Source organism: Chelon labrosus, assembly GCF_963514085.1.
Source record: "Chelon labrosus genome assembly, chromosome: 20".
Classification (NCBI taxonomy): Eukaryota; Metazoa; Chordata; class Actinopteri; order Mugiliformes; family Mugilidae; genus Chelon; species Chelon labrosus.
In genome coordinates, this window is record NC_140353.1 from 15,674,626 (window position 1) to 15,693,736 (window position 19,111).

The 19,111-nt window shown below is 42.1% G+C and overlaps 2 protein-coding genes across 2 annotated transcripts; both read right to left on the minus strand.

Moving 5' to 3' along the window:
- Window positions 1–126: 126 nt before the first annotated feature.
- On the minus strand, window positions 127–2,822 carry LOC311505725 (zona pellucida sperm-binding protein 3). The gene is made up of 8 exons (XM_084569452.1): window positions 2,306–2,822; window positions 2,126–2,238; window positions 1,929–2,035; window positions 1,669–1,843; window positions 1,469–1,583; window positions 1,315–1,394; window positions 994–1,082; window positions 127–855 (listed from the first exon to the last, which is right to left on the minus strand). Exons 1-8 carry the CDS (start codon window positions 2,789–2,791, stop codon window positions 227–229), a joined length of 1,794 nt encoding a protein of 597 aa, XP_084425578.1. The 5' UTR covers window positions 2,792–2,822; the 3' UTR covers window positions 127–226.
- A 678-nt stretch (window positions 2,823–3,500) lies between these two features.
- LOC311505818 (sodium-dependent lysophosphatidylcholine symporter 1-B-like) lies at window positions 3,501–17,258 on the minus strand. Its single transcript, XM_084569602.1, has 14 exons — window positions 15,294–17,258; window positions 13,650–13,778; window positions 12,983–13,107; window positions 10,507–10,630; window positions 10,338–10,416; window positions 10,106–10,248; window positions 9,924–10,014; window positions 8,691–8,809; window positions 8,344–8,427; window positions 6,508–6,591; window positions 6,236–6,348; window positions 5,994–6,137; window positions 5,638–5,814; window positions 3,501–5,414 (listed from the first exon to the last, which is right to left on the minus strand). Exons 1-14 carry the CDS (start codon window positions 15,375–15,377, stop codon window positions 5,360–5,362), a joined length of 1,551 nt encoding a protein of 516 aa, XP_084425728.1. The 5' UTR covers window positions 15,378–17,258; the 3' UTR covers window positions 3,501–5,359.
- Window positions 17,259–19,111: the final 1,853 nt, after the last annotated feature.

Sequence of the window (19,111 nt, forward strand, 5' to 3'; positions counted from 1 at the left end):
CTCCTATTTGTTAAGATTGTTGTTGCATTGATGTTTGATGACCGAAGCTTTCTATTTTTAACAGTGATATGGTCCAGCTGGTCAAATACTCTAATCTCAAAGTAGATGTGGTTTTAAATAAAAGAACAAAGTCTGGTAACTACATTTTCATATTTATTTTTATTGAAATAACTCAAAGACTTTCTACGGGGAGTCAGAGCCCAGCACTTAATTCACTGATCCAGCACTACTTCCATGTGAAAAACCAGGTCTTCTCTCCATCTTCTACTACATCTGCCAGGCTGTCGTCATTCCTACGCTGCACCTCAGAGGTGATCATCCCTTTATCCATTTCACCTCTACCTGTATGAGCGCCATGTTCTTCTTCCTCATCTATAGAGTCCGGTGGCTGTACCTTTCCCTTTAGGCCGACTTCTGATGGTAACGTTTGCTCCAACTGGAACCAGTGACGGAGGACTTCACCTTCCTTCTGATTCAGACGCATCACTTGCTCTTCAGAGATTTCGTCTTCCACCTCACTGTTGGACAAATCCATTTCTTCATACGTAGATCCGTCCTCCTCAAACTTATTCCACCGAACCCCAAAACCTAGCTCATCTACATCTGGTTCTGCCGGTCTAAAGATAATTCCACTTTCTTCTAGCTGCTCCTTCTTCTCCTCTTCTTCACCATCGTCATAGATCGCTACGCGTTCCCAAAGCTGCTCATGACTGTGCAGATCATCACTGTAATGGTTAATGTTGGTCTTCTCTTCTCCTCTTTTCATACTGACCAGAGATGGGCTGAGAGGCAGAAGGCCATCTTCCTGTGTGTATGGCTGATCCGAGACCAATAATGGCTCACTGCTGGCATGGCCTTTGAAAAAAATGAAAGATCATTTAATGTTTGTTTTTTTCATTGTACTACTAAAGATTCAATGCTTTAATAGCGCAAAGTGAAGAAAATATTTCTTAAAAGAAATCTAACCAAGTACAAATAAAGGCCTTCACAGACCTTCCATCATGGCCCTCCGAGATTTAGAGTTCACACATTGCGACTCACAGCATTCACATATGGAGTCATCACCAGTAAGGGCCGTCCACCTGTTATGGCATAGATATGCTCAATTACATGCTCCACCTGTACACCGATCAGACATAACATTATGACCACCTTCCTAATACCGTGTAGGCCTTCAAAACAGTTGTGACTCATCAGAGAATGGGCATGGGCCTTCTGAGGGTGTCCTGTCATGTTGTGGCTGATCAGTGTACAACGGCTGTCATTTGTCTTATAGTGTACAGCTCTGGTTTGGGAATCACAGTATATTACCACCTGTTGTCTTTATAGGTGCAGGATTTGTGTGCAGGGCCTGGGTCCTCTGATGTGACAAACAATTTGCAGTGAATACTGACCTAAAAGAGAAACAGGTAAAAGCATCACTTAATGATCTTGTAAATCCCAAGAATCCTAGCTTCTCCATTCTCACCTCAGTGTCAGGGTCAGCAGTAAACTGGAAAACCTTTAAGGATAATAGCAGGGTCTTGTCTGTCCTAGAAATAAACTGAGAGGCCCCTGGCTCCGTTTTGCTGTCCAGCAGGCAGCTATGGATACGGATGACGACAATAATGACAAAAAGAAGACTCACATTTATATAAATGTATATATCATGGTGACCAGCATACCCACCCAAATTTGTCTATGAAGGTGTATTTGAGGGATGATTTAGAGTCACTGGATGGTGTCGCATGGCAGCTGCTGATGTACACTCTTTCTCCAGCAGGGAGGTGAGTTGCGGAGACTTGGACATTAACAGTTTGTCCAAGGTGGTACACCCGAGACTTGGCTTGTTTGCTCTGTGAATCTAAATATTATTTGAAACCACTTATTTGACATTTATCAAAGTCTGACAAATACACAGACTAATGCAGCAACATCTGTACGCGTACCTCCCATTATCTCGATCTGGAAGTAATTCGGACGTCCGTTCAGCCTTTTACGCACAACAAGAGTTTGCCAGGTGGGCTGTACGGCCAGCTGGTGTACATGGTGGTCCCTGTGTAAAGATTTCGGGGTCTTTTAAGTGTTGATCACGTCTTAAAACACTCACACCAGATGTTTAAAATAATGATTAAATGAGTCTAACCTTTGATAACGACATTCTATGTCCACACTGATCCGCTGCGCTCTGCTTGGGAATCGTTTTCGGGAAGGCTCATATCGGAGCACATATTTGTAGACCAGATTACCTTGAGACAGCTGTCAAGTGAAGTCGGAAAATGTGATTTTAATGTCAGAAGGTGCAGGAAATCCAAGGACAACTCACCTCACGCACTCCATCACACGCCGTCAAGGGATACGTGAAGAGCAGGTCGCCGTATGGTTTGAGGACCCCGTTGCTTTTGCAGCTGCGGCCCAATTTCAGCTCCTCTGCTTCTGCACCCAGGCCGTAAAAAGCCGGTTTGACCCGCACTACAAAGTCCGACGTGGAGCAGGTTACGGAGACATCTGGGAGATACGCGAAGATCGAGCGCATCTTCACCTCGGGCTTTTCTTGACGCATGGATCGAGGTGTTGCAGGTGTCGAGGAGGCAGAAGAGCTTCGTGATAAGTTAGTCCGCGGAGGTCTGCTGGAAGTTAACCTCTGCCTGGATTTTCTGTCTTCCGTCCTCGTCAGTTTGGATTTCGGAGTGGCCGGCTTGATAACGTTTTTCCTTTTGGTAAATGGAGATTCGTACGTGTCCGCTTCGGAGCTGAGGAGGCCAAGTGATAAAACACTCCACAAAATCAAGAGAAGCCACTTTGTTTTCATCGCAACAGACTGTCGTCCTTCCGTCTTTCCCTTTCAATCCGCGCGTAAAAACACGACCTCCACGGCTGGAGGTAATTAGTGGAGACAAATTGGAAGCCTGCTGCCAAACAGGGCTTTATTTGATGCTTTCTGTCTCTGAAAGGAAAACCAATGGCAGGTTTTCTTGGATGGATTTTGCGTTTATACGGTTTATTTCTTTATATATTTATAAAGCAATACTGCGGCCTTCCTACATGTGGACCTTAATTGCACAGATAAGTGCTGGCCCTTACCCTCTCCATTAACAAGAGCATTTGTTGCTTTGTTCCCTGACTTGGGTAAAAGGGGCTTTTGTCCACTCTGCACCTTTTAAATGGAACATGTTGCAGAAAGATTGGAAACCAAGTTCATTTCATTAGGCGCTGGGAGTATTTGAGGCAGACTCCAAAATATGCTCTTGTTTTTTTATAATCTGCATGTAAATCTAAGCATTTTTTTTTCTGTCTTAACTGTAATTTTTGTAACTGTGTTTTGTATGTGCTGCTGCCTATCTTGGCCAGGACTCCCTTGAAAAAGGGATTCTTAATGTCAGTGGGATCTTCCTTAAAGGTTTAAAAATAAGAATTAAGTAATAATATTCCGACATCAGGTCACATCATCGGGTTGCAATCTCAAAGACGAAAAAAAAAAATGAAATATAGCAAAATAAAATGTAATTGCTACTAAATAAATATAGTGGCTCATTAAAACATCTCATTATTTTGAAGGAAGTTGTACAATACCACTAAATATTCAACTAAAACCTCAGGAAGGTAACTTCAACAAGTGCTTGCATATTCTACACATTAAAAAGACGAGTGTGTGTTTTAAGAATGTGTCACTGAAATCATCAGCCTTTATTTTCACAAAACTTTATTCACACTTAAAATTGCAAATTTGCAATACATTGATTCTTCTCTTCCGCCCTTTATATATTGCTCACGTTGATCAGACTTGGGAAAAGTGTTTTTACAGTTTTTACACCCAGCAGCAGCAGCATATAAATACAGAGAATACCACGAAGAGATGTAACGTGATTCATTCTGTTGATTCAGTGCAACTTGAAAAGGCCTAAAAATAATACTACTACTACTACTACTACTGCTTTTTTCTGTAATCTTTACAGCAACATAATCTGAGGTCAAATCAAGTAAGCTGAAGTGACAAATGCCTCCAACGTAACGTAAATCTGTGTTTGGCTGAATTTTCTGCTTCTCTTAGAAAGAGGAAAAACAAATGCACCATGTTGATGTCTTCCACAGGACTCCAAAATCACAGGTTCACACAATAATTATCCAGTCATTCTCAATAAATTAACATACACGTGTGCTTTCATAAGAAAAACGATAATCCCTTAGATAGTCAGTTTAAATAAATAGTTAAATAAAGCATTCTCCCATATTGGGAAGCTAAAACGTACCGAGGTGGAGTTGTCTTCATTGTAAAAGCACATGGATAAGTTGTTTAAATCTGATGGAGACTGACTGACTGACTTCACTGTACCGTAAAATAAAATAAAGGAAATAATAACAGAAAATCTCATTGCAAGTAGGTATACAGTTTGTAAGGCAGTGATTCACATAACCTACACACTGTGCCACGTGATCTTTTCCCCATCAGAAAATTCAAGTACACTTCATCAAATGCTCTATAGGAAACCAAAACGTATAATTGTAGCAAAGCTCCATACAGCTCCAGGTAGTGGAATAGTGCTGGCGTGCCCTTTACAAATAAGGGTTGTTACTGTACATTTCCTCCAGAGGAGTCTCTGAATGGAAACAGCTTAGACATGTAAACATCAAAATGTAACGTTCACTCCAGTTTGCACGAGTGATGGTCAGATGTTGTAAACCCCGCAAATAAATACTTCATAAAATATACCATACATTTAGGTTGTTTGTTTTTTTTAAACCGGGTAGGATGTAGTGCAACAATCACACTTTTTTAGAGGAGTGCTAAAAAGAGAGCTGATGAATATGAATGTCCTCCAGATGCAGTGCATAAAGGAGCTGCTCACAGCTGGAGGAAAAAAGTCACATCACATCTTTGGGAAAAAAAAAATGTCAGATATCACTTTGCTGAGTAAAACTCAACCGACATTTTAAAAAAAAGACTACAGCTCCTAGGAGTCTCAGCTGTTCATTTATAAGGAGTCGTAGATGAGTGCCAACAAAAGTGTGAGCCTTGTGGTCCTGTTTAGGTTAAAATACAGGCAGCCCTGGGTTTTGCCTAAACAGTAAAAGAAAGAACGTATATTCTATACACGTATATAAGTGAAACAAAAGAAGAACAGAAGAGACTTTGGCTCTATGCTGACGAAATAAACTCTTTAGATTGGAACAGCTGGAGAGTGAGAACACTTGAGATGGCACTGGCCTGCCACTAGAGGGTGACATGAACCCGTGTGGGCCTCTGGAGGGAGCCTGTTCGCGCTGACTGAATGATGGCGGTCTGTGGTCCCACCTCTTTTAGTCTCAGTAATTGACGGCCCCTCAACAGCCTGTGCAAAGATGTCGATAGCAGCGGTGATGGTTGGCTCGTCCACTTCTGCTACACGTCGCTTCCATGTTCTGACAGGTCAGACTCAGAGTCCGTCTCAGAGTCCCTGTTACAGAGAGCGGGAGAACAACCAAGAGTCACACGCGAAGAACTTGGCTTGACACATGCAAACAGCAGGGCGAAGCGGTTTTTGTTAAGATTTCATTTGGGTTTGACTCAGGTTTACTGAACACAGCTGGATTTAGCATCTCAACGTCATCAAGCATCTCATTCTGGTCAAGTGTTGCATAAATGTTTGGTAAGCGCGTGCATTTCTCTTCTCAACTTACAGCATTTGCTGCAGAAGTTTTCGGTTGCCTTGCCTCCTTTCCTCGTCAATGGGATACGTCCTCAGTATCAACAGTCCCACACCAATGAGAACCACGGGAACCGGAGACACCAGCACCTTCAGGGTTAAACTGACTGAGTCCGGTTGGGAGCATTCCCCGGTCATATAACCTGCAAATCTGCAAAAAAATGCGCACAGAGTGAGAAAAGCTGAGCTGATGTGAGTACAGTTTGGCACGGTGGTCAGGATTATGCGGGCACATGACCAGTGGACTGATGAGCTGCAACACAGAGGCTTCAATTGAAACGGGATATGCATGAAAATTATACATTACAAAATAATAATCAGCAAGCTTACTTTAAACTGAGGGTTGAGACGCCCAGGGATACTCCACAGGCAAACTTGATGAAGAACACGTAGAAGGAGTAGAAGAGAGCTTCGTGCCCATGGATGTCTGGATTATTAACTTTAAAGTCATCCACTACATCGGGAAGCATTGACCTGAAATAATGCACAACATTTAGATGGAGCCTGAACACTCAACAGATAACCCGCAGGTGGATGTAGGGGGTGAGTTCTGTGGATAAACCCGTGCTTACCAAGGCAGGAGGAAAGCTGCAGCGACACTCACACCGGCTGCCACTGAGACCAAGTAGGAAATGACCAGGTTGCTCTTAATGCTGACAATCAAGATCATAAATGGTATTGCCCACTGTAGAGAGACAGAAAGGTGTCAGTCGTCCAATAAAAAAAGAAAATCCTCAGTGAGGTAGAATCAAAAGATGTATTGAATGTCTTACAAAACGATTCATCCATAATGGAAATAATCATTAGTTGGAGCCTTGGCAGACAGTAAACATCTTCTACTTACCGTCATGCCGAAGTAAACTGCCTTCTTCTTCCCAAACCGGGTCAGAAACCACTGCCAACATGGGATGCTCAGAGTCCCAGAGAGCTGCAAATATCGTGACAAAGGATGATCAGCATTGGTATTAAGGGCATGAGGCAAAAGTTCAAATACTGCATCAGTTAAAAACAGCTTGATGTGAACTTTTCAGATGCAGCGATAGTGATATTAGCTTCATCAAATGAGAATCAGTTTTTCTCAAACAGAAATCAGTTAGATATAGCAACACAGCAGTGTGTCCACCACAGAGCAAGCTGGTTTTAATGTATAAAAACCTCCCACTCAATACCAGTGTTGGTACAAAATGTGCATATCAGAAATACCATGTTCTATTAAGACAGTGGTTCCCAAAGTGGGGGGCGCGCAGAGCCATTGCAGGGGGAATTAGGCGCGGATGGAATTAGAGGGTGACAATTTTTCAGGAGTCCCATCGCAGTCCCGTGGTACGGGAGTCAATTTCACTGTTGTTAACATGATAGGGACGGGATAGAGCAAATAATCAACGGGAGTGGGCGGGAGCGGGATGGAGCCGGAGGTTAAATTAATAAAATGACGCTGCAATGCGGTGAGTCCGCCCAACTTTAGACAACAACATAGGGAGCAGGACGGGATTTGGGATCTAGGGGTTTTGCGGGGCAGGATTTTATTTTTTATTTTTTTTGGGGGGGGGGGGGGGGGGGGGGGGGGGGGGGGCAGTCACGTGATCAGGATATGACGGGAGTATTTTTGTGGGCACGGGATGGGATGGTAGCGACAATTGATTCCCGTGTCACCCTCTAGATGGAATGAATGAAGCGATGAGATGGACAAGTTTTTGACGGGCTCCCACGCAAATGCAAACCTGTTACACTGAACATAATTACACAGTAAAGTTTACTTTTATTTGTTCAGAAAAGGTTGAGGTTTGTATTAATCACAATGTGTGAAATAAACTACAATGTTCTCTTTAGGTTTAGAACAGAAAATTTTAAAATACACATTTAAATAGATAAAAAACACTCTAAACTTTAACTTTTAAAGAGCCTGATTTACTTATTAGACAGTGTAAAATGTTGGTCTATCACTTATTGGACCTTATCAGGCTAAATAAATTCAAACATCTTATCTAAAAAAGCCTTAAACCAACAAGAATCAAAGCAATATTCTCTTCAAAAATCAGTCCTAATCCTAACTGGACTTGTGTGGGAACTAAAAAGAATAAAGTGACCACTGGAGGAGGTCAAGGGAAAAGGGCACAATATGCTTTGGGGGGTTGGGGGGAAATTAACCCTGCAGGGGGCAGCCAACCTTCGACCTCTAGGCCAAACTTGGTCAACCGGTGTTAAATGACCACACATGAAAACCCAGAAGCCTGAGATCTCACAAGCTTCAGATGTGAGCAAGCTTCTGTGAAAAATATCTTCTCCCTCCCCTTCTACTCTCACCTCTCCAAATATCATACACAGTAGCCAAGAATGTCCACGCCAACACAAAGGGAGAGAGTGAGAGTGGGATGGAAAGAAGGGAGAAATCAATGACGGCAGGGGAGGGTTGCCCGCGCAACAAAAGCTTCACTGTGTCTCCCTTGATCTCCAGCCAACGCGGAGTGAGCGTATCGGAGACAGGTTCCCAGGAGCTCGAACAACACCTCCTCTCACCCTGAAAATCTGCCCTTTCAGGCCCTGTCCCATGTGTCTCCTCGCGTGAGGACAGGCCTCAGAGACAAGATTTTAGCTGCAGACTGCACTGACAGCCTCCAAACGCCACCCTGATTGGGGCTTTCACAAGAAGAGTCCTTCATATGAAAATAGAAACACTCACCATGATGACCAGGAGAATATTCTGGTAGTCGTTCCTGTGGCCGAGAGCGTAGGTGATGAAGAGAGCAAAGTTTCCCTCGAGTAACTGTAAGAGACAAATGAAGAATTGTTTTTCAGAAAATAAAAACAGTTACCTTTAAACAGTTTTGGAGAATACATGCATTCACTTCCTTTCTAGGAGTTAGAGGTGACAGCTGATACCAGTCTAATGTACTTGTGTTAGCATCTTGACTAGCAGTTAACAAGTTATCTGTCAAAGAGTACAACCCTTCGTTTACACGTGACTTCCTCAAATGACAACATGGCTCATAAACGAAGCGTGCAAAGTGAGATAAAACGCAGCATTACCATGAAGGCCAGAGATGTGAAGAGGAAGCCCATGACTAGCTTGACGTACGGCCCATGATTCATGATCACCCACAGGCCCCGACCGAAGGTGAGCGGCTCTGACTTGTTCCGCCTGCTCACTGGAAGAGAGGTAGAGAGCAGTTAGGATCACTGAAAACCACAAGGAAGCTAATGCATCTGTATCTTGGAGAGGAATGTAGCACCGGCTTGAATGTGGCTAGACGTTTCCTGCAGACTGATGATTCAGATCAGTCTTTTAATTAGAGGCAGAAAAACGGCTTCTCGAGGCATTAGCAAGTCTGGACTCTTGGCTGTGAAGTCTGGTTTCAAGTCAATGTCGTAAATGAGCTAAACACCTCATTAGCATGTAGTATATAAATGTTAAGGTTTCATAGAACTAATAAATTGTTTTGAAAATAGTTTTTTATAATTTGAAAGGTGTGCTTTGATGCGTTATATCTGTGACACATTTGCACCTTACCATCAATGCAATATGTCTGTCTGGTGTCAAAGGGAACCCTGACAGACTCGTCAAATCAAGGCTAAGATCATCAAATTCTAACTTAATGATGTTTTTACAACTTAAATTCAAGACCACGCCTCACGTCAGTCTATTTCCCATGCTTACCTACAAAAGTAAGTCTCAGTTGTCAACCACCACTTACCACATCCCTCTCTTTTCTTCACTTCCTCTTCTCTCTTTCATTACTGGAACCATGGGGGCAGGAAGCCAAAGCTTCCTGAGTCCACCCTGAGCCTCACTCCCTAGGTTCCTCTCTATCCTCAATCTCCACATTTGACCTCTCCCACCTCTTTCAACCATCTTTTGACCCCTCTCATCCCCCCATTTATTTCCATTTATTTCCCTCAAGTCTAGTCAGCCATTAAACCTTCTTGCATCAGCTAAGGTGTGGTCTTTGTTAGTTAATAAAACTGTAGTCAACACATTTGATTGGTCTAAAATATTGGCCTATAAAATGACCTTGTATTTATTTAGCGCTTTTCTACCTATTGGTACTCAAAGTGCTTTACAGTCACACTGACACATCAACCCATTTGTTCACACAAGCACACACATTCACACACCAGTGCCAATGTTTTTTGCTACAGGTTGCGTTGAGTGAACAGTCGGCGCTATCTACAGCGCCACAGTCGGTACAGTGTTCAAATATCACAAAAATGAGACAAATGAACAAATGACACATTCTATTGGATCACCTCATGGATTCTTACCTTTTTGCTCTTTCACTCCCAAAAACAGGACCGTGGCACACAGGATGTAGATGACGCAGATGACTCCCGAAGCAATCATGTAAGCTTGTTTCTGAGGAGAGAAAAGGCCGCATTAACACTCATGTAATTTGTCTGCATCAAATACGATCATTTATCAGACACAAAAGACTCAAGTGACTCACCGTCTCATCCAGCGATGCTCTGGTCGTGTTGATATTTGAGGAGTTGTTGCCATCAAGCTCATCGGGACAATCGGAGGCGCCGCCTACTATCTGACCCTGAATGGCGGTGCCAAGCACGGTGCCAAACACCTCCACCATCATTCCTGCGAGCAACATGGGAACGGACCGTCAGCGCATGAATGAGAACACATGTGCAAAACCGCTTTAATTGTGCAGGGAGGGGCTGACGTACGATAGGCTGTGGCAGAATCCCGCTCTTTCTGGTCGCTGCTGATGAACATGGTGAGGGCTGAATACGGCACGTGGAAACACTACAAAAGGTACACAAACACGCCAGTCAGACAAGTGAACGCACACTGGGTCGAACAGAGCATTGACGGGGACCAACGCAAAATACTAACCGTCTGCATTGACTGGAAGAGGCAGTAGAAGATCAGATACCAGATGACCTTGCCTTCTTCAAATGGAGGCACGTACCAGATCAGGAAGTACGTCAGCACCGCAAAGGGAGTGGAGAGAAGGACCCTGGGTAGAAAGGAGTGGAGGTTAAGAGGTCGATTGATAAAAGCTATTTAAGAACGCATCAGTTCTCTGTTCACAGTATCTATATGTGTGTGTTTTTACACCAAGGAAGGAATTTTTTGATTTGAGTTTCATTCCGTGACTCTAGGAATTAAACAGCCATGTTTGAAGAACTGTGCCCACGTTACTGTACATAAACCTAACCCCTGCTTTACAAGCTTGCTGTCACTTCTTTTCTACTCTCTCTGCTGCTGCTTTGTGAATAATCCCTCTAATCCTGCCTTGTTAGAGCTTGTGTGTGGAGAAAGGGTTCAGTCTGGGCTGAATGAGGAGACGAGGGTCGGCTGGCCCAATGGCGAGGCCGCTCTGGCCCGCCTCACTCTCACCCCACTCGGGCTCACTGCCCTTTTCCCCAGCTTAGTAATGCAACGCCCTCCAACTGACCTTGGTGCCGGACCTCAGTCAGAGCTACTGTTGCCACTTGAGCCATTTTTAATGCGTCTGCTTGGCATTGCGAGATTCAATACAGTTCAACTGACGGATAATAGTCACATTTTTAAGTGAATTTTCCAAGGAAAGTGCAAATTTTAGGTTAACGTGATTGTCTTCACAACTTTGAGACATTTTGTAGTGCAAAATATAAATCAATAAAAATGCTGCGCAGCTACAAGACTGAATCGATAATAAAAATAGCCATCAGCTGAGGGTGTAAACTTGACAGCAGACGCAACATTCAAATGCCTCAACTTAGTTTGCCGTCACGCAGGACAGATAATCACCGACTCTCCTTGAGGGCTGTGTCACTGTATCACCAAGCACAGAGAGATGATTGTATATTCAACATGACGCTTCGGCACACACACACACACGCGGTCATATGAAACCCACCACCTGGTGTGACACACATGAGGAATAAGAAAAAAAGTAGCCCCAAACTTCCTTTAATATCTAGAGCAGTACGTTTATAGGAGGTCATTTATGTGGCCAGGTTGAGACAATTTCACACGCAAAGCCTAGACTCTCAATAAAACACGGGGAAAGACCTCCAGGTACGTGTGCACTTTACACAATTTACACAGACAAAGTGTTTTCAAATAAAGTAAATATATGCACTAAACTAAACCTTTGTATGCAAATGTGGTAAAATGTCTCATTGTAGTCCAGTGTCGAAAACGTGTGGACATAAAAAGAGATCTGCATCTTCATATCTGGTTGATGGTTGCTCCATATACGTGTTCCGCTTTTAAAAAGCAGCCACTATTATTTTTCTGCATTTTGACCTAAGGTAACCTCTGTCTGGTTCTGCAAAAAGCCCCTCCCGAACAGTCAAATCACACAATGAGGTCTATTGGTCTGAAGCGATGGTGTGTTGTGGGTTGGACCAATCAGAGGAGATGCCGGCAAAAACCCGCCCCTACTACAACCACCCACATGCACAGCTGACATTTTTAACGTCTGAGCATCCTCCAGATATCACTATGACAAATATGCACTTCTGCAAATGATAACCTGGTGGTTATTCCCGCAACTGTAAAAAAAAAAAAGCTGAACCACACTGCACTCTACCAGCAGAATGTCACGGACATCTTTCTTTACAGAGAAGCTTATTGAGGTCAGCTGTATAAATTTGGTTGTATCATGCTCTGAGGAAGAGCATTTGAATTTTACAGTCTGCATTTTTTTTTTCTTGCACTGTGGTGATCTTTTTAATACAAGTTGTTAAACATCTTTCCTTTTCAGGGCTTCAGCGAGCTGAGTCCAACCCCAGCAAGAAGCAGGGATACGCTTGGCAGCTGTATCACAAAGCTAGCACATGGACAATACAGAAGACTAACCATTCACTGTGAGAATAACACATGCACTATAGAGTGTACACATGGGGATGCACATGAACAAGCATGTTCAAATGCAACGTGACAACCAAAGCAGGGGTATAGACTAAGATATTTACAATGCAGGTTCCAAAAATAGTTGATTAAAGTTATTTGGGCTTTGCAGCTGTTTATAAGGAAATGCACCGGGCATGTTTAGTTAGCATTTAGCAACAAGCTAACAAGCTCTTCCAGCCGTAACTTCGACACTTGCTTCAGGATGCTCCCGCTGCTCTGTGTGTCATAGGGACTTCTGACGCACGCATGAACTGCACTGTGCTTTGCATTCACGCACACTATTTATTCTCCCACAGCAGCCACCCTTAGCTTGTTTCCATGGTTACTGCTAAGGGATGTAAGAGCTGCTTTTTTTTGACGGTACATTTGCTTCACATTTCTCCCCTCTGCTCGGTATCCAGGCGGCTCATTCCAGCGTCTTATCTTAATATCCTTTTAACTTCGTCAACCCGATCCAGTCACCTACCAGGGCATCATGCGGCCGATGCCGGTCCACCTGCTCCGGCTCACCAGGAAACCCACTGTTGGGTCTGTGACAGCATCCCAGGCTCGGCCCACAAACAGTATAATGGAGGCATAGAAGGGATCCAGCTAGATGGAGCGTGTGGGAGAAAAAAAAGGGGTGAAAAAGGGTGAGACTTCAAACTAAGACAAAGTTCTGCCTTGTTTGGCTCGTAGAACTGTGACAACAATGAGGTTAAGGAGACATTTTGAGGCTTTGTAACAGTTTAGTAAGTAATCCGTTTCTGAACAAAGTAGCATTCAAGGCCACTCTAATGAGCTCATCCCTTGAGCTGAATGGACTTCATTTAAGTCGCTACTGTGTACAGTGGAAAAGTCTAATGTGCTAATTGAGTAACAAAGCAGAGCGGTTGGAGTCCAGCGTAATGCGCTTGACCGACTGCCGCAGGAAGGGAGACTGTTAAACTGATATGAGGCTGAGAACAGTGAAAGCAAACTTTGGCCTTGAAGCTAATCAGTGTGTGTTGCTACTGGATAAATGCAAAGATAAAAGACCGAGTTTACAACTTGTGTATATTCTACAAATAAAGGAAGGATTAAATGACAACAATGTATTTTAGAGCAAAAAAAATGACACTGAAAGGTAGTAGATAGACTTCTGTAACAATCACCTGTGCAACATCGAGCAGGTAGATTTGGAGGAAGAAGCCCAGAGCGCTTCCCGTGATCTGATACGGCGCCCCACCAATGGCATAACACAGTTTACTGCACACAGACAGTTGATTCCTGCGCTCCTTTGGCTGGAAGAGAAGAGAGGACACAGGAGATTAATTTGGCTTCAGAGCAGTTTGACTGTAAACGCTGGAATGCTTACATTCTCTAGGGAGCTATAAATGAAGGTAAAGTGATGTGGGCAGTGGTGCGCAACATGATCATTAGCTGAATCACTCTCAAGTTTGTTTAATCCATGTCTTCTGCTTCAAATACCCCACATCCCTGTGTCAAACTCTTGGAAAAACTGATGCTGCATTACAGCCTATCAGAAAGTGAGGTTACTATAGTTCAAACCGCATCACTACATCACCTCAGTGCAGCGATTGGCTCGAGCAGTATAGGATGTTGAGGTAAAATTTCTGCTGAGTGGCCAACAGTTAGCGAACAGACTGAAGTCTTGTCGGCCGCAGCTGATTACCTGGAAGAGTCTGATGAAGTCAGCAAGGTGGGGATTGTACTCCCTCAATTCACAGGAACCACGGGCACAAAAGTCCCTCTGGCCTGACCACAAATTAGAAATGAGCCACGCTCCCTCCTGCCAAACACCACTCATCCTGACAGGCTGGGATTTAATAATCATGTGAAACTAAAAATAAAGCCTGCCTTTAACCTTTAAGGACTTCTGAGAAAAAACCCAACACAGTCTTCTATTTACTGGACCGACAACCACAATGTCCAAAACAACACGCCGATCTTAGATTAATCAACTCAGTCATAATTTACTAGAGTCCAAGAATTCTTATTTTATCTACCCAGCAGCCTAAGAGACTTCTAGTGTATGAGAAACAGTTATGTGAGCTGGGATAGTTAAGATTAATTTCTCTAACTTGTCCGTTTCAGCTCTGGATCAAATGATAAACAGATCAAATTATTACTACCAGTTTCTGTCAACCTCAGTTTTAAATCTCTGATCTAATAGTGCTGTTAAAGGAGCGGATATGTTGTGGGAGGTATTACAGGCAGCGAAATGAATAAAGAAAATGAAATGCTGTCACACTTGTTTTTTTTTTTTCAAGGGTAATAATACCAACAACAACACTAGGGAACTACGTGGAAGCACAGTGGCACATAATTTCCACTGTCATTTAAGATTTACTTATTGCTTTAGCACACAGGAGCGAGGTTGTATGATTTTTCGTTGGCTAAATAAATGTATCGCAAACAGTGTCTGGTGCTGCTCACTAGTTCCACGTCACGCTTGTAGGGGCACTTCTGTCAGCACCAAACTGTTTCATTTTCTACAAGGCTGAGCTGTTTAAGCCAGCATTTGAAGATGGTGGTCCCTTAAAAGCCGGTCACAAACGAGTCACGAGACACACGGACTAACCGTTTGAAATTAAAATATCATGGATGAGACATCAGACTGTCGGCACCGTTACGGCACGGATACCTAAAGGAAGTAGCAGTTTATCAAACGCTACTTTGAATTTAGGCGCCTTTTTAAACGCGGGGTAACAAATACAAATACTCCGCTTTTTTATTATTATTATTTTTTAACTACCCACCCTCTAAATTTTATATATATATCTCCGAGCACTTACCTTTATTATCTCGACCTCCGTGTTTCCAGGTTTCACTGACAATAAAGTCGCCGAGGACTGTTCGCCGCCCTCTCCTCGTGCCATTGTGCTTTCAAAGTTCTGAAGAAATTGACGTTTTCTCTCAGTATGTTAGTGTTTTTCGGTATCAGAAGAAAAGATGCCACTCCACAGGGCTAAACTGTAGCTAGTAGTGCTCAGAGCTCGGTGTGAATCAAGTCTCTGCCGTTCTCATCACTTCATTCATTCCACGCTGTCTCTACGTCACCATCAGTGACGTGAAAATGGCATGTTCCATGGTGCCATGGTGACCTCAACGGTAATACATGTCGCGAGAATTCATACTCCCAGCGAGATGATCCCATTTGACAGCAAATATTAAGTGCATGAAAACCTTGTCTTTAAATGAGACTGAGATAAAAAAGCACAATTACACTGCAATACAGATAAGATAAGCGAGACCTTTATTGATCCAGCAGTGTTGTGTTTGTGAATGCAGGTTCATACACTCAGAAAGCTAAAAGCTGACAGTTGCCTACGTTTTAAGACATAAGACATAAGTCACCTTATTGTCATTGTAAGTGTACAACGAAATTTTGTCTGGTGACTCTCAGTGAATCAGCACTGCTCAAGAACAAGATACAAGCAGGATTTCAAAAATAGTCATGTCAAAATTAAACATAGAGGTATCATGAAGCGACACATGTGAGCATAAAGTGAGGTTGTGGTAAAATCTAATAAAACATAAAACACATGCAGCAATGTAGCAACAGCGAATTAATTATAAAATGTTGCCCTGCATTCTTGCAGTAAAACTGAAATTCATTTGACCTAGTATGCATGCATGCAAGGTATTTGGCTCCAGTTTTACATTGCTCGCTGCGCACTTTAACAGGGATAGATATAAGAAACAGAAAAAAGAGCCAGTCATTTACAAGTGAATGATTTGTGTGTTTGTAAACAAGATAAAGCAGAAGTAGAAGTACGTATTTGCAGTATATATATATATATAAAGAAATAACATATAAATACATACAAATAGAAACTTTTACAAGCACTGTAGGTAATGGTGGCACATAGTGTAAATAGTTCACCTGATGGGTATAAATTTTAAATGAATGATGTGCGGTATGACAACCCAGTTAGCGCATGAGTTCATTATCTAATTAAAAAGTGTCAACACTTGTGTATACTGGACAACTTTACTGTTGGACCAACCTGTGTCAACTTACCATCAGGAACATGTCCTTCCTCCATACCCCAATGAAGGTGAACTCTGTATTCTTCTTGATTTTCAGTTTACACGTTTTTTTTTGTGCCGCTGAGCAAATATATACTGTAATCTCTTTTGCAAATACACAAGGTCAAACTTGTACAACACCATGCTAAAGTCTTACCTGGTTCATGACTAGGCCATTTAAAACATTTACAACGTATCAAATAAATTGAGTAAAATTAGACTATTCAAATCTACTGTGCTACCTGTGGTCAACTCCAGGAAGAGAAAACAGAAACTTTGTGTTTGTACAGTGTGTGGTTCTTAAAATAAGGTCCCAGCAGAATGATTAGGCATTCAGAGTAATATTCTGTTAAATGTCATTGACATACCTTGTAACAAAGATACATGCTGTTAATGTTATCCTGCTTCTATGGAGCCTCCTTGTTACATTTTTATTTGTTTATGGCCTCCTGTATGTCTAGGAGTCATTGTCAGTCTCATTTGCAAATCTGAATGTAACAAACACACTGCCATTCCAGTGTTTGTGCGCACATCACAGAGAAAAGAGAAGGAAAAGCAGCTGAGAGAAAGTCTGCCTGATACTGCTAATCACAAGTCCGCCCACTCACCATATATTAACTCAGCAAAAGAGAAACAAAGCCCACATGGTTAGCATTGTGTGAATGTAGACAACTTAGCTGGTCTTATGACATTCAATAACCTGAAAAATCTTAATCTTGCAGATTTGTTTTGAGCAAGGTGCCAAGAATAATCACTTTGCATAAATGAGAAACTACCTAGGACTTCCATAAAATTAGATTTGTTTCTAAGATGATTTACATATAGAAACATGTACATGTCTCCAAATAAGTAAAACCCATTTGGCTTTACTTCATCACACACTAACTAACCCTAACCCTTGATAACTTTCTGTACATTTAAAATTTTATTTTATTTATGCCTGTTCTGTGGAATTATTTCATGACACATTTGCACTGCTGAAAAGGAAAAGCAATTCCTCTAAACCAGGGGTTCTCAAACTTTTCCATGCCAAGGCCCCCCAAACAGCATTAGCTTCTGGCCGAGGACCCCCTTTGCAAACCCACAGACAATGCTACAAAATATGTAAAGAAACATCAACTTTTAGAATCTTTTTTTCTTACTTTTATTCACTATATAATAACATAAAAATGATTAAAAATAATTAGATTATATTTTTTTCTTTTTTTTTCTTATCTTCCCTCCAATTGTCTGAGGCCCCCCTAGCGCCCCCTGGCGGCCCCCCAGGGGCCCGCAGCCCCCACTTTGAAAACCACTGCTCTAAACCATTATTTTGTTTGAATTAATGGAAGAACATTAAGTTAGCTGAAGGAAGGAGACAAATATGAACAGCAAAAATATGATTTTTGAATCAGTATTAAAAAAAAATAGTACATGTCACTGGTTTAACTACTTTGTGAGTAAAACTAATCTGAAAGTGAAATGTCATAAAACACCTCAACAAGGAGAATGGCCGACAGCAAATGAAGAAGTGTTCACTGTAGAAGACAGACTTTTTCCACTTAATTCTTTATTAATGGAGTAACACTGTTAAAGTGAAAATATGTACCACAAAAAAAAGTTCAATTCACAAGCAATAAAACACACCCTGGGGTTACTCAGTACAAGCAAAGATTTTGCTGTTGCAGTACTGCACTGGTAAAAGCACCCGTTTATGATGTTATCTAATGTGAACAAAGCTGAGGTTCCAATTGTCGTGTAAATGACGTTCGTAGACTTCCTTTTAAATATGTCAACCACACAGAACAAACAACACAGCCATCATCCATTATCTGTTAGGCACTCACTTTACTGGATTTTCTGGTGTTTTAAGTTTTAGACGAGGTTTTTGGCATGGCTGCTGAACTACGCTCCAGCTTAGTGTGTTGTGTGTGTTCAGGGCCTCTTTGAAAGAATTAAACACCTGGCAGCAGTTCAAATGGTATCAATCTTTTACATTAAACTAAATAAAAACAATATAAAATCTAAATACGAACATTAATTTAATGTAATCTGTAATGGAGATATTCAGGAGAAATACGAGAATGTAAAAGTTGTACTCAAGTACTATATAGGAGCGAATGGTGGCAGAATGGTGGCAGTAGTTTCTCGTGTAAAAACTTTCACTATGGCGCCATCTACTGGATTTATTAGAGTATTACAGAACCTTAACAAATGTAAGGATTTAAAATAAAATCTTATTATACTGTATCAATGCCAGTTCACAGTTTTTTCGAATCACTAACTGCTTATATTTCATAGAGCCATTATTTAAAATCGTTTTGGCTTGTGACGGCACAATATCTACTCACATCTGAGTTACACATGCACGAGTTTATAAAAAAACAAAAAACAAAACGTCCCTCTCACCCTCTTGGAGTGGTATCTGTGTCATCCTCAAGCTCGGGTCCTCTACCAGAGGCCTGGGAGTTTGAGGGTTCTGCGCAGTATCTTAGCTGTTCCTAGGACTGCGCTCTTCTGGACTGAGGCTTCTGATGTTGTTCCTGGGATCTGTTGGAGCCACTCCCCCAGTTTGGGGGTCACTGCCATGAGTGATCCTACT